At 33.2% G+C, this 22,884-nt stretch overlaps 4 protein-coding genes across 19 annotated transcripts in view; 2 read left to right on the top strand and 2 right to left on the bottom strand.

The window, feature by feature from the left end:
* The window catches only part of LOC109533075 (NTF2-related export protein), a 1,680-nt gene extending 1,385 nt beyond the window's left edge, over positions 1-295 (top strand). The window contains exon 4 of the mRNA XM_019898280.2: positions 61-295. Coding sequence (XP_019753839.2) covers positions 61-230 — 170 coding nt within the window. The 3' untranslated portion in view covers positions 231-295. The remainder of the gene's footprint in view (positions 1-60) is intronic.
* Positions 285-7,215, bottom strand: LOC109533068 (BTB/POZ domain-containing protein 10). Of its 11 annotated transcripts, none has more exons than XM_048666086.1 (8): positions 7,117-7,215; positions 5,458-5,565; positions 3,894-4,016; positions 3,643-3,834; positions 2,415-2,620; positions 2,048-2,356; positions 1,404-1,613; positions 285-1,304 (listed from the first exon to the last, which is right to left on the bottom strand). In XM_048666086.1, the coding sequence occupies exons 2-8, from the start codon at positions 5,556-5,558 to the stop codon at positions 1,165-1,167; spliced, it is 1,281 nt and encodes a 426-aa protein (XP_048522043.1). In that variant the 5' UTR covers positions 5,559-5,565; positions 7,117-7,215; the 3' UTR covers positions 285-1,164. The 11 variants fall into 11 exon arrangements, with proteins under 11 accessions (XP_048522043.1, XP_019753825.1, XP_019753821.1 ...); XM_019898266.2 differs by lacking the exon at positions 7,117-7,215 and adding an exon at positions 7,025-7,110; XM_019898262.2 differs by lacking the exon at positions 7,117-7,215 and adding an exon at positions 5,688-5,828 and having other exon boundaries at positions 5,458-5,622.
* A 1,463-nt stretch (positions 7,216-8,678) lies between these two features.
* On the top strand, positions 8,679-18,299 carry LOC109533077 (carnitine O-palmitoyltransferase 1, liver isoform). 6 transcript variants are annotated; one of them, XM_019898288.2, is made up of 14 exons: positions 8,680-9,032; positions 9,139-9,289; positions 11,003-11,163; positions 13,979-14,115; positions 14,183-14,453; positions 14,514-14,809; positions 14,865-15,092; positions 15,161-15,365; positions 15,426-15,559; positions 16,579-16,644; positions 16,993-17,171; positions 17,236-17,489; positions 17,547-17,858; positions 17,918-18,299. In XM_019898288.2, exons 3-14 carry the CDS (start codon positions 11,023-11,025, stop codon positions 18,005-18,007), a joined length of 2,313 nt encoding a protein of 770 aa, XP_019753847.2. In that variant the 5' UTR covers positions 8,680-9,032; positions 9,139-9,289; positions 11,003-11,022; the 3' UTR covers positions 18,008-18,299. The 6 variants fall into 6 exon arrangements, with proteins under 6 accessions (XP_019753845.2, XP_019753847.2, XP_019753846.2 ...); XM_019898287.2 differs by having other exon boundaries at positions 9,096-9,289; XM_019898286.2 differs by lacking the exon at positions 16,579-16,644 and adding an exon at positions 16,350-16,415 and having other exon boundaries at positions 8,679-9,289.
* Positions 18,300-18,354: 55 nt separating this feature from the next.
* The window catches only part of LOC109533076 (ER degradation-enhancing alpha-mannosidase-like protein 3), a 48,320-nt gene continuing 43,790 nt past the window's right edge, over positions 18,355-22,884 (bottom strand). The window contains exons 2-13 of the mRNA XM_048665751.1: positions 22,786-22,879; positions 22,462-22,724; positions 22,238-22,403; positions 21,637-21,808; positions 21,399-21,581; positions 21,046-21,175; positions 20,825-20,945; positions 20,571-20,766; positions 20,368-20,507; positions 20,048-20,311; positions 19,832-19,988; positions 18,355-19,761 (exon numbers count right to left, since the gene is read on the bottom strand). Of these exons, the coding sequence (XP_048521708.1) occupies positions 19,166-19,761; positions 19,832-19,988; positions 20,048-20,311; positions 20,368-20,507; positions 20,571-20,766; positions 20,825-20,945; positions 21,046-21,175; positions 21,399-21,581; positions 21,637-21,808; positions 22,238-22,403; positions 22,462-22,724; positions 22,786-22,879 (2,482 nt within the window). The 3' untranslated portion in view covers positions 18,355-19,165. The remainder of the gene's footprint in view (positions 19,762-19,831; positions 19,989-20,047; positions 20,312-20,367; positions 20,508-20,570; positions 20,767-20,824; positions 20,946-21,045; positions 21,176-21,398; positions 21,582-21,636; positions 21,809-22,237; positions 22,404-22,461; positions 22,725-22,785; positions 22,880-22,884) is intronic.

Raw genomic sequence — 22,884 nt, 5'->3', positions numbered from 1 at the left:
GGTACTTACATGTGAAAAAGTTTTTCAGATCCAATAGCAATTGCTCGTTTTTTTTTTCAGATTCCGCTGTTAGTGGGCAACTAACATTTATAATACAAGCTAGCGGAACAGTAAAGTACCAAGACAAAACTCCCAAGACTTTTCAGCAAAACTTTGTTGTAACAGCGCAGGGAGACAAATGGAAAATTGTTAGCGATTGTTTAAGGATACAAGAACCATTCAGTAAATAAAAATGTTAATGATATCACAATATTTTTAGTAAGGGGGTTTGTAAGTAAAGAAACTTTTTATTAAACACAGATTTATTTATTTTTAGGATAAAAGATACATAGAAAAATCTTACACCTAGATTCTTATGACTTGATATTGCGATACACAAGATAAGATGTAAACATGTTTCTTTTCTAACAACAAATAACAAATAATATGAGCAAGAGACAAATCGACGGTTCAATACGAATAAGGAATGTATTAAAACAAAAATCAAACACTTTTCTGAGCATTTCAAACACAGCCATAATAAAAGCTAAACTACGCAGAGTTACAATATCTGCAATATACATTGAATTTTACCCTTGGGAAAACTGTTACTCCCCTCACGTGCAAAGAAGAAAGTTTTTATTGATTATATTCGTGTTTCCTCCAAAGAATACATGGTTTTTGCTTATGAGAAAAATATTTAAGTAAATTTAACATTTGAAAAAAGACAATAAAACAAGCGGCACAAGAAGCCTAATTTATGTTATTTGACACCCACCGAAATTATCATATATCGGTTTAACCAATCTATGATTATCTCGACATATGGAAACACTATTGAATGCTCATATAATTGTCTTTTCAAAGCACATATTTATTTTACATTAGTATAAAGTTACAAAAGTCTCAGTCCATAACCATAACGTACATGTATAAGTACCTGAAATAACACATACTTACATGAAACTTAGTTCAGAATTTACTGGCTAATATGTGTTATTTATTCGGAACCAATTTTCAAGACTTAAAAGTTACCACAGATATCAAAAGATTTCGCCCAACATGTCTCAAATAATCAGTTCGCTTCTAATCCAATTGCTCTTGTGATGTTGATAGTAATAAAATTTAACAGATATTATGGGCAAAAACGTTTTATATGCTGTGGTAAAATGACGAAGGTAAACTTTACATGTTGGGGTCATCAGGAGGCAAACTGTTGGCAGGGAATAACTCTGGAATACCACCTACTGCCCCTTCTTCATTATCCAAATTGGGCATATCAGCAGGCACCCGGTCTCCAATAATGGCAGTATGAATAGGGTTACCTAAAGCACATTCTTTCAATCATCAATATACTGCTGAAGAAAGAAATGTACGTAGAAGACAAGAAAACAAATGTAGCGAATTGCAATAATTCTACGTACCTCTGGCGTCAAGTTCTAATGCCGGATCTGCAGTTGCTTCGGCCAAATTCGTCACACTTTTGGATTTAACACATTGAAAATCGACGTGTCTACTTTTGGCCTCTTCTTTCTCCCAGGACATGTGAATGAAGGGTCTTTGCACGTAATTGTAAATCACCTCTGATCTACCACCAGGTCGTTTTTTTACTTTTTCCTTGTAAGTTGGATAACCTAATAGGTTTTCATTTTCATTATGGAAATCATAATCAATCAGATGTGATTTAAAAGTGTTCAGTTGCAAATAATAACATAGTAAATCTATACAAAACCAGAATTAAGCATTCGCAAAGTTTTGCACATATGATGATGATAATATGAACAGACTTGTAAACATTTGGAAAAAATCATTTAAAAATTAGTTAATAAGGTTGTACTCGATATTTTTTATTATGACTCTGATCTTACAATACTATTTGCATATATTATCTGGTTATCAAAAATGAAATCCCGATTGACCGAATAAAATATGTAAGAACTGATGAGCTGTATTAAAGATAAATACTATTGTGTGTCGACTTTTACATTGATCTTACCGAATTGCAATAACAACAGCGACTGTTTTTCTAGAAACTACGCACTGTTCGTAAACTGTAAATTAGACTTACCCTCAATTCCTAATCTGATCTTCTTCAATCCTCTGTCCTTCAATACTTGCTTGGCAACATCTCTATTTTCTATATATTTGAAAAATCTATACATCGCCGTACTATTAACAGTCTGACTGTATTCCTCTCCCATTTGCGGAGGATATTCTTCATCCCAATCTACTGTATCATCATCTAGCAAGACTACAATATGGCATTCCCTATCACCTCTTTGTGCTGAGTTAACCATTAGGGGCAAAATTAATTCTTCTAGGAACACTTCAAATTGGCACCTAGCCCCTTCATTGGATAATTCATGCAATAAACCTCCTAAAAAACCGTGTTTTGTATAATAAAAATAGTATTTAGTAGCTATTGGAAAGCTCACGTAAGTTTTGGCATCGTACAGTAGAAGCGTCAAATGGTACTAAAAGGTAATCACAGGCTTCTCGGAGTTCTTGAACAGATATGGAAGGAGGACATTTGATTACGCCACCTTTATAAAACTCGAGAATGGCACGGAACACAGATGCTGGAATACCATCAGCTACTTCATATTCACCCCGCTCATTCGAATGGGTGTCCAATGCAGAACTAAATAAAAAATTTAATTAGCTTTAAAGTACTTGTCTTTGGGAAAAATTATTATCCGTTTCTGACAAGATTGAGTCTGGTTTTCTTCTTAGAATTATTTATACAGATAATTTTAATTAAGACATTTTTAAAACCCACCAAGAATGCTGTGGTTACTTGCAACAATACTGCACAAGTGCACATCTGGCATTAGATCTGCACGAGATTCAATCACATTTCAACGACAATATAGTGGTTAAATGTTCAAGTTCGCCGCATTTAACGAGATTTTCAGGATTTTTAATTAATATTTACGCATATACTGGTTTGAATCGTTACGCTTAGTTATCCGGCTTAAACAATAAGTTTTGGGTTGAATTAAAATCTTTTTTAGATGAAGATGAAGATGGTTTTTTTCATACCTATTTGCATGTCGATCAGTTGAGAGCGGAAATTATAAGAGTTTTTGTGACGAAACATTAGAAAATAAGGAGTTGAGTGCAATTGAAGAAGGATTCAGAGAAGAGTTGAGGATTTTGTATTGGTTGAATTAGTTCCTCGAACAAAGACAAGGGAGGTATGTTGATAAAAATCAAGAAACTATACAAGGAAACTGCAATTGTACTTGAGAATAACTCGTAAAATCGCCTAAGAATGGCCGTAGATCAATAGCAACACAGGTGAGTTATTTACTGCCGATATAAATCAATTCAAAATGGAACTACTTGCATCAAAAAAGGGAGACATTTTTATTAAAATCCTTCGAAAGAAATTCTTCCTGTCTTAATAAGTTTTCTATTGCAATGAAACTGATACGCGCGACTAAATGCCTCTACAATCCTTCTACATGTCTTCTCCCTTGTTGATGTAGATTGATTTTTTTATACTGCATGATAAATTTATCGCATTGTGATCTTATACGAGACCTAAAGACTAAATTCAAAATTGTTGCAAGTACCCACCCGTTACAAATGAAAATATCCAGATAAGAAAAGCAGCGGATTAAAGTTGGTACTTCATTGCCAAAATACTTTGAAACTGACCTAAACATTCTCCCTAACATGGTGTTGGGATGAGCAACAAATAAGGCCGGATCAACAACAAATCGTGTGCTGTCAACTACCAAAGTAATGCGATCCTCACTAGGTGCCGGCCCCAATTGCTGAGGTGACTGTAGTGGCATTCCTAGTTGAACAGCTTTAGCTTGAACTGATGGATTCACAAGAGTTCGAGGTCTGCAAGTATACAAATCATAGGATATAAATAATTATACAGTATGCAGGGGGACCCTTGCCTGCGCACAAGCCTGCCATAACTCTGTTTAGATAGAAGAAATCCTGGATGGCAACTTGGGTCCCCACTAGATGCAGCACTACGATGCACTAAACATGGCTTGGGTTTGAAGAATGATCCATAGCTAAGTGTATATAGAATGGGCGATTAGTTTGACGCTTATATAGGAGGGTGATTAGAAATTTGTGCAGAGGGATGAGTTTAGTTTAGCAGTTGAGAAATTAGGAAACGTTTTGTTAGTGAATAGTTAGGGTAGCAAATTATGTTCCCTATTCGAGGCCGGAGTCCGTAATCGTTTACGAAATGAAGCTATTTTAAAGTATTTCCGTTTCCTATACATTTTGGTGAACGAAGTTGCAAATTCGTATAAGAAACGAAAAATATGCAAGTTTTCGATTAGCAAAAGTTGATCGTGACTATAAACGATTTTTTCAAAGATGATTTTAGGGTGTAATAATTCAGAATAACTTGTAACATTTTAGCTCTAGTACAGTTAGTCATAAAAGTCGCTAGTTTTACACAGTTTTTTCATTAGACAAACGTATAATATTGTACAGGGTGCACGGAACTTTGACTTTTTCTAAACGCTTTGCTCGAAAAATTCAGATAAATGCTGGCGTTTCGTATGAAGTAATTTTCTATTTTCTGAAAATGTTTCTGGAGTAATTAAGATATACAGGAGATCTGAAAATGAATTCTACGGACGCTGAGTGAGCACAAGAACTGTTTTATATACATTTACAACATCAAGTCGCTCTTCAAAAGAATTATATTAAGTTTTCACTTTCACTAAAGTTTCGTATTTATAGATAGGTTTTCCTGCTGGCAGTGAGTACAACATATTCTGATAAACATTTACGTTTTAATTTATAGCATTTTTATACTTTCGGCTTTGAAGCAATTTGGTTTGAAATTGGTTGTTAAAAATCATTACTTTTTTTATAAAAAATCAAGTGGTTCCTTACCCTAAATGGTGTGGTGCAAAGCTTTCATAAACATGCGAAAGCATCAGTTCAGTTTACTCAAATAATCGAGCGTCAGGCAGATTTTAATCAGCAGAACTCAAATAATCGAGCGTTAAGCCAAATGTACTCAATCAGTTAATAGTTACTAAATGATGTAGAATAACCACTTAAAATTTGGGAATTTAAAGTTAATTTGGGGCTGCAGTTAAAATCCTAACTACGTCTTTAATTCTTGTTAGGCAGGTACTTAAGTTTTACTTTCACTGTTCACTAATTTTATATTGGATGTTTTACTAGTTGGTTTTCAATTGACTTCTTTGTCCTTTATGCGCTATATGGATAAAGCATGCTCTTGGATATGAGTAATACATTTCCCACACCTGATAAATTTCTTTGTTTAAGAGGAAAACAATATTATTAAACGAACAATGTATGTAGTGGTCCTAATAGTTCTGCTATAGGTTTAAATATAATGTTTAGTAATATAGTTCAGATATCCCAAGTTTGTGTGTGCAATATATTTTTATTAACAATTGTTTATTGAATGACCCAGTTTAGGTTGGTCATCTGTGCAATTTTACTGTTGAAACAAATAAGTACCTCAATCGAGTTTTGAACACCTTCCTTCGACGATCGTCTGCATAATCTTCGGTATCACTACTTGTGTCGGGCTGATAATGGCGATCACTGGTTCCTGCCATTTTTTGTCTTGGGAATAAACAACGTATGAAAACGTAAATATAACCAGTACACAGTTGGAATTCCCTGGATATAACCCAGAACATACGATAAGAAAGGCTCACATGCGATTTGTGAAAACTTTAACTAACCATCTATTTTGAAAACAAATAAACTTCAACCAGAGGAGCTAAGAAGATAAAATAGTTCATAAAAACTGCCATATACCAGACATATACACGAAAAACCTGGATCAACTTTGCTACTTGACGTTTACATGACGTTACAATGACATATAATCGACTGGCAAATAATAGGGACGGATTGAGGGCAATTTTTTTAAAACTTATTTTAAATTCAACTGTTATTTACAGGGCAGCCCAAATATTAGAAAATGAGTTTTTCTCGACTTTTCAATCGTTGAAATTCACCACTTTTCCATAAGACAAGGAAAAGGGACCCTTTGACGTCCACGCTCTCTATCAGACTACAGTTCGGAAAAGTTTAGCGTTTTTGCCAAATTTCAATTTGTTTGTACTAGATTTTTTCTTGGATTCATGGTTATTTTTTTACCTTTTATTTATATTTATTGGTATTTGTTAGATTAATTAAATTGACTAATTTGTGGGTTTTTCGCTTTTTAGTAATATTAAGCCATTATTTCCGCCAAAACGTGAAGTCACAGAGAGAGATTTGCTTCTCGAGTGGAAATTTCACAGGCGTATTGATTTTTGTGGGCGCGCCTTTGTCGAGCTCAAAGGTGTCTCCACAATAAATTAAAATTACTTCTGCTATTTTCTTAATAGAAAACTTTGCAAACTCTATTCAGCAAAAAGTAGCTGAAAACTGCGTTTCTCCAAAAAAAGACGATTTACAAAAGTCGTTAGTAAAGAGATTATTCACACGGCAAATTTATTCGAGCTTCAAACACGATTGGGCTATAAATAAATCTGAATGTTTACATTAAAATTTTTTTTTAATTCGTTTGTTTTCATTTTGTTTAACCATTTCAGCAAAATTGTTTTAAAAGTTAAACCTTGGAAAAATATTGAGTTCCGTTTTTTTGCACGAATCTAACCTTTCTAAGAGCAGCGTCCAAACACTTTTTGACCATTTTCCATAATGTATATTATAAAACACTCTGCTCATTGGCAAAAATTTAAAAAATTATTTCGGAAAGATGTCCTTCAAGTCCGATTTTTTAAACTACTTTGGACTACAAATATATTTTTTTTACGTAAAATACTTCAAAAACATCCATATTTATTCATGTGAGTGTTAAGTTTCATTTAATAATTGATTATTTTTACTCATTTGTTGTACTTATTCCAAATGAGTTACAAATTTAAATAACTTTATGCTACAAAAAGGGAAGAAAATTATTTTTGTTATTACGAAAACCGTCTACACTTGCTTGTAATGTAACACTGTTAAAACAAAATCGATAAAAAGTCGAATAGCATTTATAAAACTCAAAATAAATACTTACTGTGGCTTTTTTTCAAAATTAAATTAAATTTATTATTTGCCAGCCAGCACGGTTAACGTCCATGCAGAACGCTTGCATTCCACATTATTTACATCCAATCCAAAAACTTCCAAGTATAACAGGAATTTCAAGCATTTCACCGATAAGTATATCACTCTCTAGCTTCGGTTTTGGTTGCCAGCCTACTACAAATGAACCAGTTGAATTTAAAAAATGCAAAAGGAATTAATTCAAATTTCTTCAATATGAGAGAAAGATTGGTTATGCGCATTCGGTGGACAGAGCAGTAATGCACGAAGTATTTCTAAATATATGAAAAAAACTTTTGGAATTGATAAATGATTGAAAGGGAGAACTTGGTGTAAAATAGTTTCAAATTTTCATTTTAGTACAAAAACCTCCCACTGATAGTCAGATTTACAGCTTCTGGTAATCTTATACTGAACAATTTTGGAAACTTCCAGGTAATTCCAGGAAAATATTGATAAATATTTCAGTTTAAATACATTCAGCATTCCAGTAATAAAAGTTACAGGAACAGCATTAAGTTTTAGTTGAAATATTTAAATCAAATTTCTGATCTTTTAGTTACGATTTTTTTAGGAATTAAATAATATTTGCATTTATATCTTATTTTTAAGGGGAGCACTAATGGTTCACCTTTTTTCGGGAATTGGCGGATTTTTCGGGAATGGGAATTGGTTAATTTATTTTGGTGACTACACGTGTGTTTTTCATTATTAAGGTGTATTAATTTTTTAATGCGGATTTTGGAGCTTTTTAACTTGATACAATATTAATTCATAAATTGTCGATTGATACGAAGCCCTAAGGCCACCTAATAAGTTACGATTTCATGAGTGAATATATTTTCCTTCAAGTCTTCATTCAAGACCTTCATCTAGAGACGTTACAAAAACAACTAACGGATGCAAAGAACTTTAAAGCGCAATTCCTCATCAACCACAACTTATAAAAACTTATTTTAAAATATTTTAATTACAAAGTGTACGAAGGTGAATATAAGTGAATAAGTAGTGAGTGACGTATACCCAGATACATGTTAAGTATCACAGAATTATTAAACCTAAATGCAGCACTTTTCAAAAATTTGTTAAAAAATATAATAGAACATCTACAGTTTTTCTTAACAAAATTCAGTTATTTCAAATTTACACTACCATTGCATGATCGGATCGAGCAAAGTATTACATTTTCATTTTACAATTCAGGAATAGACCTGAAGGGTCTTGAATGCTAAATTCGGGCTGTCCTGTAGTAATCACCAAATAGCGTGGAAAGAACAAAAAAATAACTGGCCTGTGTAATAAATTAACTAAAAACAGCGTGCTAGCATTAAACTTAATTAGAATTAGTTAAGATCCTTTTTATGCCATTATTTGTTCTTTTTAAAAACGAAAATAAAATATGTGTTTTATTGCCAACGAAAAGAGCAGGGTGATTTTTAAGCTCGAAATCGTAAAACTTAGCCGATTTGAGACGTAATTGAGCGCTAATCAATCAATTTTACATTTACTCTGGGCTGAGTCCTGACCTGCAGAAAATATATCGCTCTTCCCCACTGTTGCCAGTCAGAACTTAAGGTTTTGAAATTGGTGGTTTTTTATCCATCAAATTACTAAGAAAAATTATTCTGAGATCCTTGTCTGAAAGTTTAAAAATCCAGTAAACATTAATATTATCCAAACAACGCTGTACGTAAAGGTACACAGCAAGAAAGTGCTGTTGGCTGTGGCAACGTTGCGACGAATTCAGGACACCTAATGTGCATGTGCATATGAAGTTGGAAATGTAAATCTGAAGTTTCGAAAGGAAACAAATATTAAAAGAAAGTGTTGTGAATGTTTCTGTTTTTGGCATTTATCAGTGGGATTTTGTGAATTGTGTAGGTTTAAAGAAAAAGTTGAAGACATTGCTGTTGCTTCTCCATTTTATTAACTGTAAACATCGACGTGGGTGCTTACGTACCAAACGTTGTTTACTTGTAGTATGTATTTTGAAATTTGGTTTATTTTCCTCACATAATTCTAACTAACAGTTTATAATGTAGTGGACAGAAACAATTTGGACAAATTTAGAATATATCTTCACAGTTGTAGCAGTTTCCCTGACTGCAACCAAACACCTTTCTTAATTTGTGGCTTTCCTCATTACAAATAATATACTAAGAATAAATTAACTTCAAGCAAAGACAAATATTGCCCTGGATGTAAGTAATTGGTTTAAACTTCGATTTCATCACGTGTAAGTAATTCTTTAACGTTTATTCATGTTCATCCGTATTTGGACTAAGCAAGTAAATACCTTTAGAATATATAATCTTTTTACCACATTTGTATTACAATTTCTAAGTACGCACCTACTTCAAATAGCTACCTGCTGGGTGCATCACTATTAAACATTTGAACTCTTTTATTTAGGGAAGGATTGCAACACACTCTGTAGCAAAACGTCACTGCCTTATTTTTGAGCTTATTACTAATTAAATCCTGCATAGACATCTGATTGGGCTCTATACATATAATTTAGATAAAGACAGTTTAGGCAAATAAATTAACACAAAATATGATGTGTTTTAGTTTCGGGAATTTTCACTAAATAAGTGGTTGTTGTGTCGCAAACATATATTTTGCAATCTCTTGTATTTATTTTTTAAATTTATATAAGTGTACTCTCATTAAATAATAAATTTTGTATTTATTTACATCATTTCTAACTAGTCAATCAATAGATTTAGATTCTCTGTGAACAAGCATCAATAAAATTTGTAATAGTTGTAATGGCCTACCAATATACATATATTTTCTATTGCCTTACTACTTTTCCTAAATTTATTAGTCTTTCTTCTTAAATGCTGATTTGGACGCTTACTGATTTTACGATCTGAGATGATTTGAGGATAGTTTATATTTTAGCGCTGCGTTCCTTTTGATATATTGTGTTTTTTTTATTTGCATAAAGTACACAATTATATTAAAAATGTATGCCTTAAGTTGTTACCCATGAACATCATCATCACGAAATCATTTTCTATATAAATGTTTTGATCTGCAATTATGATTGTTTAATACCAGTAACCGATGAATGTTTCATTTGCAAGATTAAACTTCAATTCTTCAATAGTTTTGTCTATTTAGTGAATCTTGTACTTTGAGTGCATTTAATATTTAATTAATACCTAGATTATATGAATATTTTAATTCGCACGCGGAAAGTTTAATTTTATAACATGAGGAATATTTGTACTTTCTTCGTTGATTGCTTGATTTGTAGACATGCATAAAAAATAAACGTAGTATTTATCGTTGATATTCGTCATTTCACCTGGCTTGAAGTCAAAGGACACTCTTTAATGTATTCAGTAAAAATTAAAATTCCAAGTTAGATTCATATGGAATTGTTGCCCCGTCTAACATTGCATTAGTAATGCTGTATTAAAATACAAAGCAAATACTGTGTTTACATCACACGCACCTCACAAATACCGGAAATGATATGTAGATATGGGTTTGCTTAAACAAGGAAATGTTTCGCATTTTTTTAGCGGATTGGGGTAGTTTTTTGCTGTATTTTGAAAGAAAAACTATAATTCTGTCGCGTTCTAAGTTCTGTCTTTTATTCATACTTCGTTTGTTTTATCATAAATAAATAATCCAGCAATTCGAGTATAGAACGATATAAAACTCTAAAACTTAGGTGGGTAAAGTTAAGATTAAACTTTGAAAATTTCGGATTATGATTTGAAGAATCAAATGCATGCCTTAACAAAAGCTTTGAAATTAAAACTAAAAACAAGTGTCCCCATGTAAACTTTGATATTCTTGGCTGACTTGGTTGAGGTTTTTTTGCACCATAAGTGACATCGTGTAGATATTGAAAAAGATTTATCTCAATTCAAATCACCACAACATCTATATTTACACCCACTTTGTCTATATTTAATTAGACTATTTTTAGGGTGACCATTCCATTGGAATATGGCGGAAGCCCATGCGGCTGTTGCGTTTTCCTTTTCAATCACCCATGAAGGATGGGATGTGAATTTGGATCGAGAAGTTTTGCACTTGGTATGGCAAAGTGGAGTTCGATCTTGGAAAAAGCGAATTGCCAGACTATTGGTAAGTTAATGTAACAATGACCAGCCAAATGGACTATTTCACAATTTATTTTAGTTCATTAATTCCATTTTACAGTAATGTGGGTACTTTAAATATTTAATAATGTCATGATACATAAAGCAACATGAGTTTCAAAAAATTTGAATTAATTGCAAAGCATGTAGTGATTTATTTTTAAATCAACAGCTTTCATAAATTCCCATATATTGACTATGTATTATGTTGTACTGATTTTAATCCGGAACATATCTTTTTTATGTAATTTTTTCATGTATGTTTTAATAATGGTAATATAGCGGAATATTTATTACCAATTTCTTTTAGTGGCAAATTAAAAAAAATAGTTTTAACCTCGTCAAATAATTGCAGTTAAAAAATAAATATGTAAATCTTTACCATTTTAGCTATTTAATAAGATACTCCACTAATTTTCGTTACAAACACAGAATATTTAGGAAAAAATTAAGCACAGCAAAACTGTTCATTTTGTTGAGAAAACACTTGGACACGCAATTAGTATACAATAGTACGCATATTTTCTATACCATTCGCCTCCAAATGAAGACAAAACATCATAATTTTTTTAATGGAATAGTTTGCGTTATTTTTTGTAGCTACAAGTTTAAAACAGATTTTGCGGTCACGCCACGTCTTATTGAACTAATTTGCAAAGTTACTTTGAATATGTTTTTGTCTTTTCATTTAGATAAATCACGAGCGGTTTTTTTTCGTCTGGGAAAGATCGCATTGGAGTATTTATATTGATTAGACTTGAAGATAAGATGCATACGCAACAAGCACTATTTATTTTATTTAATACAAATCATACTCGAGCCACAATTTTTTACCAGATTAACTTTTTTCCTTTAACAAAAACCATTAACTCAGGGAGGGGAGCACAATAACCCTCATATGAGCTCGATTGCCAGTAATCAAAATCTAAATATTACAAAGTTCAATTGATAAATTATCGGCAGGCGACTGAAGGGTCCAATTTTTTGAGTAGATAATGCAAATGATCTTTCAGAATTTAATATTTACGCGACTCAAAAAAAAATCGGTTGCACACAAGTGTATAAAACATCAGCCCTACAAAAAATTAATGGGCGTTTCGGTATATTTTCAGCTAATTTTCCACAAGTAGTTTGTTTAATAATTTGTTTGTTTTTCTTGATTGGGTTATTCGAAATGTAAAGTTTATGTAATTAGACCGAATGACACTCCGATTAATTCACAGCCTATAAAAATTTCGCAAATGTTTCTGAAGATGGTCGCAAATTGAAATCTCCAAGTATTTTAAAAGTGACTTCCATATGCATTTTTGCTAAAAATCTGCAAGAATGCCCTTTAAAAATCAACAAGTTTGAAAAAATTCCCTAAATGTTCATGAATATGGTGGCAAATTAAAATCTTCTCTTTAAAAAATTCTCTATCCAACACGATTCTCTCAACCACCTAACGCGATGGGTACCAGAAACTTAAATTTTTCGAAAAATTCCCTAACACTTTTTGATGATGATGGCCAATTGAAATTGTCAGGATCCATAAAAGTGACTTTTCTCTATCTAATGCAATTTTCCACAAATTCCCGACTTGATTGGTACCAAAGATACGCATTTTTAAGTTTCCTTAAGTTTCAAAAAAATCCTCAAATGTTCCTGAAGGTGGTAGCAAATTGAAAGTTACTGAGTTTTTAAAAGCGACTTTTCTCTATACTGTGCAGCCTTCCAATTTTACGAATTTTCCTTTCCACGTTATATGGTGATAGAAACAAGGAAAAATGTTATGTTTGTTTTACTTATTACTGAATTAACAAAACAAACAATATTACTAAATATGTCAAAACAAACCCATTTAAATGATTTGTTCGTTCTTTTTACTTTTTTAACACCTTGTAACTGAGAAAGAAAACATCGAAGCGAAAACTATTAAATACATTTACTGTTTAGTTTATTCCCAGTCTTTATGTATGTATATAAATCTATACAATGTTGGACCATAGAAGACAATTAAGTTATTTATCTAATCAGATATAGCTGGGCTAAAGTAAATAACGATTCAAACATGTTTGTTATTTAACAATTCGCAAATATCGGTGTATCTCCGGTAATGTAAGATGACACCACTTGATGAATATAATCAGTCAAGCTCTTAAATGTAACGGTTCGATCAATGAAATAAACCTAGATCTGTAAAATATTTTTGTTTTTTGTGGTAATATATGTAATATAATCAATTAATCGATTTCCTTTTTACACGTTTTGGTAGCAAATAATCATATTGTTTGGTCAAATAGACCGTTAACCACAGTTAGCCGAACAAATTTAATTATTCATTTCGAAACGCGTGATAATATCGACACCTGAGTCAATTCAAACTGAAAATCCAGGAAGAAATTGATTAAAGCTAAACTCGAAAATAGTCACGAGGACAAGATTTTCAAAGAAATTTACTGACTATTTTCCATCTGATCTGAAAAATACACGTTTGTCCGAAATTAAATTTATTAAAGAAAAATTGTGCGGACTGTTAAACACAGACAAAAAATATAATGGTGAAAATATATAATAATTTCTTGGACAGCACAAAATGCGTTCTTTTTTCCAGATAATCATATACATACATAATCACATACATACATATATATACATAATATCAGTTACAAGCATGCACAATCAAACATTTGGTTTTCTTGTATTTCAATTTGCACCCTAGCCTGTCTTGGCCAAATGTTCCGTTAACAACATAAGAAAGAAAAATCTAATTTAAACCACCCAATTTACCCAGTATTATAGGGCTACTTTTCTGATTTTAGAACAATGTCCATAATGGCATATACCCTGGACACTACAGCTATCTATGTGTGATAATAGCATTAGTTTCTGCCATGCATCTAAACGGATTACAAGTGCCTTTGAATTTACCTCCGAAACTTTTGACTTTATGTCCTTCGTAAGTCGTTTTTGTGCTACACTAGAAGCGAGTGGGTTTTGTAAATATGTATGTATATTCTTTTTAGGCAAACCATATATTGGCAGTTGGGCGCGTGTACTTTATCGTCTCTTAGCTACTGGCTTTCAGCAGTGTATTTCCTCCGTTATTCTTTGAAAATGCTTTTTATGTACAAGGGATGGATGTACGAGGCTCAAAATAAGTCTCCATCCCTGCTTACCAAACTGTGGCTTAGTGCCGTTAAAGTTTTGGGCGGCTGGAACACGCCGAAACTCTATAGTTATCAGAGTTCTTTGCCACGATTGCCGCTTCCTTCTCTACATGATACAATGGAAAGGGTAAGGAGCATGTCGAGCAATATGAGGTAAAACCGATTTTATTTTAGAGGGATTTTTTAGTATTTGAGAAGTGTTCGTCCGTTGCTTGATGATTCAATGTATTCGAAAATGGTTAAACTCGCAGCTGAATTTGAAAATGGTATAGGGAAAAAGCTGCAACGATACCTGCTTTTGAAATCCTGGTGGTCCTCGAATTACGTTTCTGATTGGTGGGAGGAATACGTTTACTTAAGGGGACGTTATCCGTTGATGATCAATTCAAATTTTTATGGAATCGATGCTATCATGTTGCATCCAACGACAAATCAGGCAGCCAGAGCTGGTTCAATAATTAATTCTCTGTTAATGTTCAGAAGGTAAAAAATATTACCTTTCTATTTGGACTGTCTTACCCATAAAAGCTGGCTGCAGATTACTGGATAGACAAGAATTGGATCCTATATTGATACAAGGACTGGTGCCACTTTGTTCGTGGCAGTATGAGAGAATATTCAACACAACTCGAATTCCTGGTGAAGAAGCCGATAAAATAATGCATTTTCGCGACAGCAGCCACATAGCAGTATACCATAAAGGGCGATATTTTAAAGTGTTCATATACCACAGAGGACGAATTCTAAAACCTCCAGAAATTCAAATGTTAGTTTGTTGCCGTTGGACAAGTTCCATCAGCAGGTGAATAATTGCTTTTTTACTATGCAACTTAGGCAGATTGAACAGATCTTGAAAGATCAGTCCGAGCCCCAACCTGGAGAAGAAAAATTAGCTGCTCTAACTGCTGGAATCAGAACACAGTGGGCTTATGTGCGAAATAAGCACTTTGCTAAAGGTGTTAATAAAGCCGCATTGGATGCTATTGAGAAATCGGCTTTTGTGGTCGTTTTGGACGACTTTCCGTATGAATTTGACATGGTATGTTGTCGTGTTTATAGAAATTTATTTGGAGCGTTCTGTTTAATTGATCTTTTCCAGAATGATCCTTCTAAATTGGACAGGTATGGTAAAGTATTACTGCATGGACGTGGCTATGACCGATGGTTTGATAAATCATTTACACTATGTATAGGTACTAATGGAAGATTAGGTTTTAATGCAGAACATTCTTGGTAAGTAATGTGTACTATTAAATTGCGTTATTTCCTATTCGGTTGAGTTAAATTACTCAAAGATATTTTTGCCCATCAGCTTCGTAATACTAGATCACTTTTGAAAGAATTTAATAGTACAATCTTGTCAATTCAAAAGCAAACAAGTACCAATCGTTTTAGGATCAAAACCATATTTTCTGTATTGTAACAAAAGATAAATTCTCATTGAAAAAGGGATTTTTGCGATATAGTAGATAAATTTGCTCTCGAAGTAGAGCTTTGAGTTCTCCGATCTGCCTGAAACGTGAAAGCGACATATCTGCGAAACAGTAGAAAATATCGTATTGGTCTTAAGAACTATTTTTCATTAATTAGTTTCAGTGATCACCAAGTGAAAAGTTAACATTTTGAAGGCTCTCGAAGTATGCTCTATTACTATACACCCTATTCGAAAACCGAAAATAAAGTATCCAAGTTATTATTGATATTATCAATGAATAAATACGAATTCCTCTATATATATAAGAATGAATAATTTGCGGAGGTTATGAATGTTCACTTTAAATTATTTTAAAAGATATAAAAATATTTCTAAATAAGCTCTTAAAAAATAAATCATACTATTGGTCTTCAATTGCATCCTCCAATTACAACAAATTAAATAAAAGTTCTAACTAAATTTTTGCTTCATTTCTTTATTATTCTACTTGACTGAATTGCTGTTGCCTAATAAACATAGTGTTTGTTTAAATAAATTTTGCCTGAAAAGTCATTAAAATCCGCATTCACTTGCAAAAAAAAATTATAGGGCAGATGCAGCTGTGGTGTCCCACCTATGGGAATGGGTGATTACAGAAGAATCATACGATCCCCGGTAATTCAAATAAGCAAGCGATTTGTATTAACCCGCCTATTTTATCTGCTTGTTTTAATTATCCGTATAGTCGCTAACTATTTTCTTTCTAGTGTCCATTTTTGTTCCTTATTCTAACTTATTGGTGGCTGGATTTTACCTGTTTTTGGTTTCAACTTTGTAGGTCTGACGCTCCGATTATTGCGCACTGCTTGGAATATATTTTACTAGAAGAGGCTGAGAATCCACGGTAAAAGATGCTTTTTTTATTCAAATCTTTCTGATTTTTTAAATAAGAAAGTAAATGAAAATAACTGAGGAAGTTAAAAATTTTATGTATAGCTTAGACCTACAAAGAGCAGCATTCTTTTGTATATAATTTGATTAGCATGACTTTTCTACTGAGCTAACATTTGATTTATTAACAGTTGTATTAGAGATATAGATTTCCTAGTAATTTTTTAAAGGTGTTTTAATCGTGTTCAGTTCTTAATTTACTTGTAGAGCATTCTTTAGTTGTGTAAATATTAATACTCCTTTGTACACCTTAAGATATTGGTGTGTTTTGTCGGTAATATTTTCAAATTTACTAATATAGATTTGATCCAAATGGGAATACACTGGGTAATCCAGAATTTACCCCTCCACCACCATGCAGATTAAGTTGGGACATAAAATTTGACTGCCAAAATTCAATAGAAGCCAGTTTGTATGTAGCCAACACTCTTATAGAAGACATTGATCTTAGAATATATGTCCACGATCGCTACGGAAAAGGTAGATAATACTTTTATTTCCAATAAAACGGATTCTGATTGTACAAATTCGCATTTTTATTTAGGATTCATGAAAGGATGCCGGCTAAGTCCAGATGCCTACATCCAAATGGCTCTTCAGCTAGCTTACTATAGGGACGGTGGCAAGTTCTGCTTGACTTATGAGGCTACAATGACTAGACTGTACCGAGAAGGACGGACGGAAACAGTACGACCTTGTACTGTAGAATCTTCAACTTGGGTCAAAGCTATGGAAGATAAAAACACCAGTTTAGAAGAAAAAATTCGATTGCTTAGAAAAGCTTGTGAAACTCATCAAGTAAGAGCTATTATCATCTATAACTCATAGTTATAATGGGAATGTAATTTCGTTTAGAAAGCCATCAAAGACGCAATGTGTGGCAAAGGGATGGACCGGCACATTTTCTGTTTATATGTGGTGTCTAAATATCTGAAAGTTCAATCGCCGTTCATAAAAGAGGTTTTGAGTGAACCTTGGCGATTGTCTACCTCACAAACTCCTCACGGTCAAACGAAGAGAATGGATTTAAAAAAACATCCGAAATGTATATCTGCTGGGGGAGGTTTTGGGCCGGTTGCAGATGATGGTTATGGTGTCTCTTACATTATAGCTGGAGAAGATTTGCTGTTTTTTCATATTTCAAATAAGAAAAGCTGCCCAACGACGGTAAGTAGAAAATTAAATTCAAAATTTATACTCAGGTCCAATGAGTTTCCTCTTTGCAGGACTGTCATAGATTTGCCAGGAAAATAGAACAGGCATTAACTGACATGCAGGAACTTTACACAGAATACAATCAAGCAGCAAAGATGTAGTATTTTTAATATTTTAATATTTACTTATCTGATCAACCCTAAAATCGAAACGGTGTGGTGTTAAAAGTATTTCTTGATTGGATTGAACTGTAAAACTGTTTTGTCAGGCCATTAAGAATCTTGAACTGAACCGTATAAATATGTATTATTTGAGTTGATATCAAGAACAAAATTAGTTTCAATTGAAGTTTCAACAATGCATTGACATGTTGTTTGACTGTTATGTTAGTTTTCCTTTTATTATAAATATTTTGTAAAGATCTAGTAAGACAAAAATACATTTTTAACAAAAGCAATCCATTTTATTTTAGGCTAGTTTATGATACTTTATAATAAAATTACCTAACTATAAAGTAATAAATTTTTATTTACACAATAACAGTTCTTTTGAAATCTACATATAAAAATATTTCACAGTTTATACATATTTTGTACACCAAAAATAAAATTAATAATTCGTTTATCCACAAACAATTTCGGAAAATTAATTAAATTTTTCTGTATTATAATAATGGAAATAATATATGAATACTTGTTTTAACAACGCTGTTTTCAAACGGTTATTTATAGTGATCACATATTTTACTTCAAACTATATCAATTAAATAACTAAGTAATCTAGTCGTCGTTTTAACCATCAAAATCGAAACATTTACAGATTTCTTGACAGTAAATCTATGCGAAGAAGAAACAAGGCCTAAATAATTGAAATAAATCAGCATTGCATTCTGTGACCGCGAATCAAATGCATTAAGATAGTGAACAAACACCTAGCCGTTTACGACGTGTGATGTTCGTTATCCAAAGATGCTTGTAAGTAAATTGCTTTTGTGGCCAGACTGATTTAACCAGGTAATAAAGAAGGTAAATTCGATATTTTTATACAACTTTATACTTTTTAATATATAAAATCCAATAAAATTATTCTTCAAACATTCTCGTCAGAAAGACAGTTGGCTCGGTATAGAGGAAGTAAAATAACTTGTTTTAATTGATGAACGAATAATACTTACTTTTACATACTGATGTTATTAATAAGCTGTTTGATTCTGTACTGGAAATACACAGGAAACTCATGTTATTAATGATGATGTGAGTTGAGCCTTATATCTCTCTCAATGCAATTTAATTGGAAAATCCTAAATTTATTCAATAACGTCATAATTCACCTGGAACATGTTTAACATTTGAATTGTCAATTTCTTCATCCACCTGAATTCGGTTTGTATGAATTTTGGTATCGCTTTTTAATTGATCGCGCTCTTTGCTTGGTATCAAGTCATCAGAGCTTTTAAGTTTATAAAGAACATTCAGTAGGTCCTCGCTCTGTGACATTTGCAATCGATCTATGTTCTCCATTAAAATCGACAATTTTTCTAACTGTTTAGAACGTTCAAGAATTTGTATAATTTTACTTGACTTTGTTGAATCAGGGTGAATGTTCTTATCGCCCTTTTCAGCTTCTACAGTTTTGCTTTTGGTTAACTGTTCCACATCAGCTAAAATTGACGTCTGACTAGTTGGTGTTGCTTTAATTAAAGAATCGTCGTCTCGAGAATAATAATGCTTGGATAATTCACTTAATAACCATTTAGCTTGCTCAGCAGGGTCATTCTCAAACACATCGCTTGTTCTTGATCTGTAGTAAAGTTTCAACATAGTCAGAGGTAAGAAAATCTCCTTATTCTCAGATTGATGAAGTGAGTTTAGGACTTGTTTTATGCTCTGTGACCAACTGGGACTTGTTTCTTTATCTTCAAAAAAATATATTTATTTAGTGCCTATTAATGATAAGACCGACTGTTTCAAAATCCAAGTACTCACCTTTAAACATAGGAGCATCTACAACTTTTTGATTCTCCAAAGTGATTCGAATTTTGTCTGTACCAATGTATGCCTTAAATCCACTGTCTTCAACTACTCTTTCAATGCCTCCTATGGCTATGCCTGTATGTTTGTTTAGGAATTCTTGGACCGACACCTGGCGAATATCCATACATTCGGAAAATTTGTAATTGATTAAACTTCTACTACCATTACCTTCAATTTGTGAAACATGCTCTCTTCAGTTTCTAGCCTGTTGACATCGTCCACTTCTTTCAAAGTAATTTCCGTTAGCGGATTCAAACGCAACGCTTTAAGCAGCTTCTGAGCATCTACAGAAAACATAAAGACTGAGGGAATTTTAACGTCATCAGTACCGTCTCCTGACATTGAAAATAAAGGGGAATTTTCTGAGCTACTTCCAGGGACATTATCTACTACTATTGCCGCAATAGCTCCAAACTTCTGTGCTCTGCGTACCTAAAAATTAAATGTAATTGTTAAAAGTGTGTGAATAATAATGAGCGCATATTTACTTTATCCACAAACATGCAGTCTCCTCTTTCTATAATCGCAATGAGCCCTAGAGCTAAAACCGATCCCTGTGCTTCATCCAAATCGCTGCATCCATTAAACGGCACCAACGTGAGTGCTTTGGACTTCAATATTTTATTGCCTAATACCATTCAAAACATTTACGAATTATTTCAGTGATTCTTCAGTGATCTCCTAATGTTACCTTTCAACACTTCCCCAAATTGCGCTGGTCCAACTTGTGCCGTAATTATAGCAGTTTTTCCTCCCGTTGTTTCATCGTTGAGAGGAAATGAAACTATTTGAGGTATGGGTTCTGGTTGCTGAGCCTGCACTTTAGACAACTCTGCCATCTCTTGCATAAACATAAGCCCTTCTTCTGCATCAAGCGGAGATTTTGCCTAAAGCGATTATGGGGCAGTCTTAAACTACTCAAAATTGCTCTGATTTTAAACTCACCACCGCAGGTGTATGCAATAATTGAACTCTGCCATCTCCTAAAGCTATGATATTAATCCCCATTTCTTTCAGCATTTTTAAGTGGTTGATATCAGCCGCTGAGAATTCACTTGCCGTCAACCTAATCGTTTGGGAAATAGTGAGTAAAACGTAAATTTGAAGACATGGAAAATAAAATGCATTGAAAACGCGCACAGTATACTTGAACAAACAAAATTCACCTTCGTTTATTTTTTCTTCTAGGACACATTCCATCTACCATGTGTTTCAAAGGTTTTCGAACAGCGTCAGGAAATAGCGACAGTGTATTGGGACAAGACATAGCAAATTCAGAATTTTCAATTTCCAAATCTAGAATGTCTTGATTTAATTCACATTTCTAATCCCAACAACTTAATTTTCAAAAACTTTAAGATTAATATATTAATCTCTCGAATATAATAACCATTTACGTAACGGTAATTCTTACAACCTTGTAGAAAAACCGACCCAACTCATGTAAGAAAATAATACTTAAGTTGTGGATTTTTACATATCTCTATGAATACGTCTATTTCCCCAAATCCGTTCTTACCTGATCCAATTCTAGTAGCATTTGTACCATGTCCTGATAAAGCCAGGGGCAATAAGTGGCCTTCAGTGGTAAATATAAATTCATCCAAATTAACTGGAATATCCTCTTTATCAGCGAAGAGTAGATATAAGTATTTGAATGTTTCTGTCAGTACAAATGAGTCCATTCTATCTTCTTGTTTCCCTGAAAGAAAATAGTTGTAAGTTTTCCCCAGACTAGTGATTTTTAGATCATTTACCAGTTCTAACATCATTCACAGCCGCGTAACCACAAGGCACTCTTGCATACTTTTGAAGGCTTTTCAAGGCATTTTTACCCACATCCAAGTAATAAGGATCCCCCGTAGCACTGTACAAAAAATAGGTGGATTCAAGAAATTCGGGTCTTAAAGGATGGTTACCCCAATGAACCTAAAGGAAATCCAAGTTACATTACCAATCTTTAAAATGCAATATGAGCCTAGAAACTGAAACTTCCATGTAAAAAATTTAAAGAAAATTCAACAAGCACTCGACTTTTGAGTTAATCAAAATCAATTCCTGGGCTTCAGTCATTTATTGTCTATTTATCAATTAAAATACGTTTCGGTGTTTTCCACCATCATCAGTTTCTATGTGTAGCGTTGTTGCTACTTTAAGCCTTGGCATATATTTGCCAAGGCTTAAAGTAGCTGCCAATAAATATATGCCAAGGCTTAAAGTAGCAACAACGCTACACATACTAATTGATAAATATACAATAAATGACTGAAGCCCAGGAATTGATTTTGAATTGGAATTGAAACACAGTCAGGAAAGTATGTACAATTTTGAGTTAATATCAGGCATTTTACAACTTACTTGAAAATCAGTAGTGAAGGCTTCAGGAATAAATTTATGTCTTTGCATGACTTGATAAAGCATTTCATGCGTCTCAACTGCAGGTTTGATGTCGCCTTTTAGAACTTGCAAACCTGGCCAGAAAGCGAGTAAAGCGTCCATAAAGTTTCTTGAAGTGGTATGCGGTCTAAAATGAATGAAAAAGTTGCGCTCGCAGTCACAAATCGAAAATTTCTGAGTCTTACCGGTGCATATGCACATCCAGTAACATCGGTCCTTGCGATATGTATTTCATAATGGCGCTGTAGTGCCTATTAAAACGGTTCAAATATTTGTTGTCACCCAACAGGATGTAGGCTTTAAGGCAGTACTCGTAATAAGAATCGATTCCAGCTCCCACGCCCGCATCTTTTCTTACCCAGTCGCCTGAATGAACATTGAGAACTGTGCCCATCAAGTCTGAACTACGATGGCGCAATTTCCACAATTCATCCATAGCTTTCTGTGCCTAAAATCGAATCAAATATATTTAGAAGGAAGCGAAATACTTGAGTTATATGTTGCTATACTTTTGCTTCGAAAATCGGTTCCCCAGTGAGCCTGGAAAGGGCTGCCATTTCCAGAATCATTGACCCTGCACAAGCAGTGCATGTTTCACGCAGACTTTC

Source organism: Dendroctonus ponderosae, unplaced genomic scaffold, assembly GCF_020466585.1.
Source record: "Dendroctonus ponderosae isolate FM_Combo_2020 unplaced genomic scaffold, Dpon_F_20191213v2 Dpon_F_20191213_4, whole genome shotgun sequence".
Lineage (NCBI taxonomy): Eukaryota > Metazoa > Arthropoda > Insecta > Coleoptera > Curculionidae > Dendroctonus > Dendroctonus ponderosae.
The sequence above is the reverse complement of the archived record's forward strand: the minus strand, read 5'-3'. Positions and strand labels throughout refer to the sequence as shown.

What these genes read in the sequence shown, in the direction of transcription:
- LOC109533077 (XM_019898286.2), top strand. Translation starts at nt 11,023, where the DNA reads ATGGCGGAAGCCCATGCGGCTGTTGCGTTTTCCTTTTCAATCACCCAT. An exon ending in CTTTTGACTTTATGTCCTTC is followed by an intron (nt 14,116 to 14,182) that starts GTAAGTCGTTTT and finishes TATTCTTTTTAG; the next exon opens with GCAAACCATATATTGGCAGT. An exon ending in AGAAAAGCTGCCCAACGACG is followed by an intron (nt 17,859 to 17,917) that starts GTAAGTAGAAAA and finishes TCCTCTTTGCAG; the next exon opens with GACTGTCATAGATTTGCCAG.
- LOC109533068 (XM_019898261.2), bottom strand. Translation starts at nt 5,642, where the DNA reads ATGTTCTGGGTTATATCCAGGGAATTCCAACTGTGTACTGGTTATATT. An exon ending in GTGTTCAAAACTCGATTGAG is followed by an intron (nt 4,017 to 5,457) that starts GTACTTATTTGT and finishes ATATACACTTAG; the next exon opens with CTATGGATCATTCTTCAAAC. An exon ending in TGTACGATGCCAAAACTTAC is followed by an intron (nt 2,357 to 2,414) that starts GTGAGCTTTCCA and finishes ACGGTTTTTTAG; the next exon opens with GAGGTTTATTGCATGAATTA.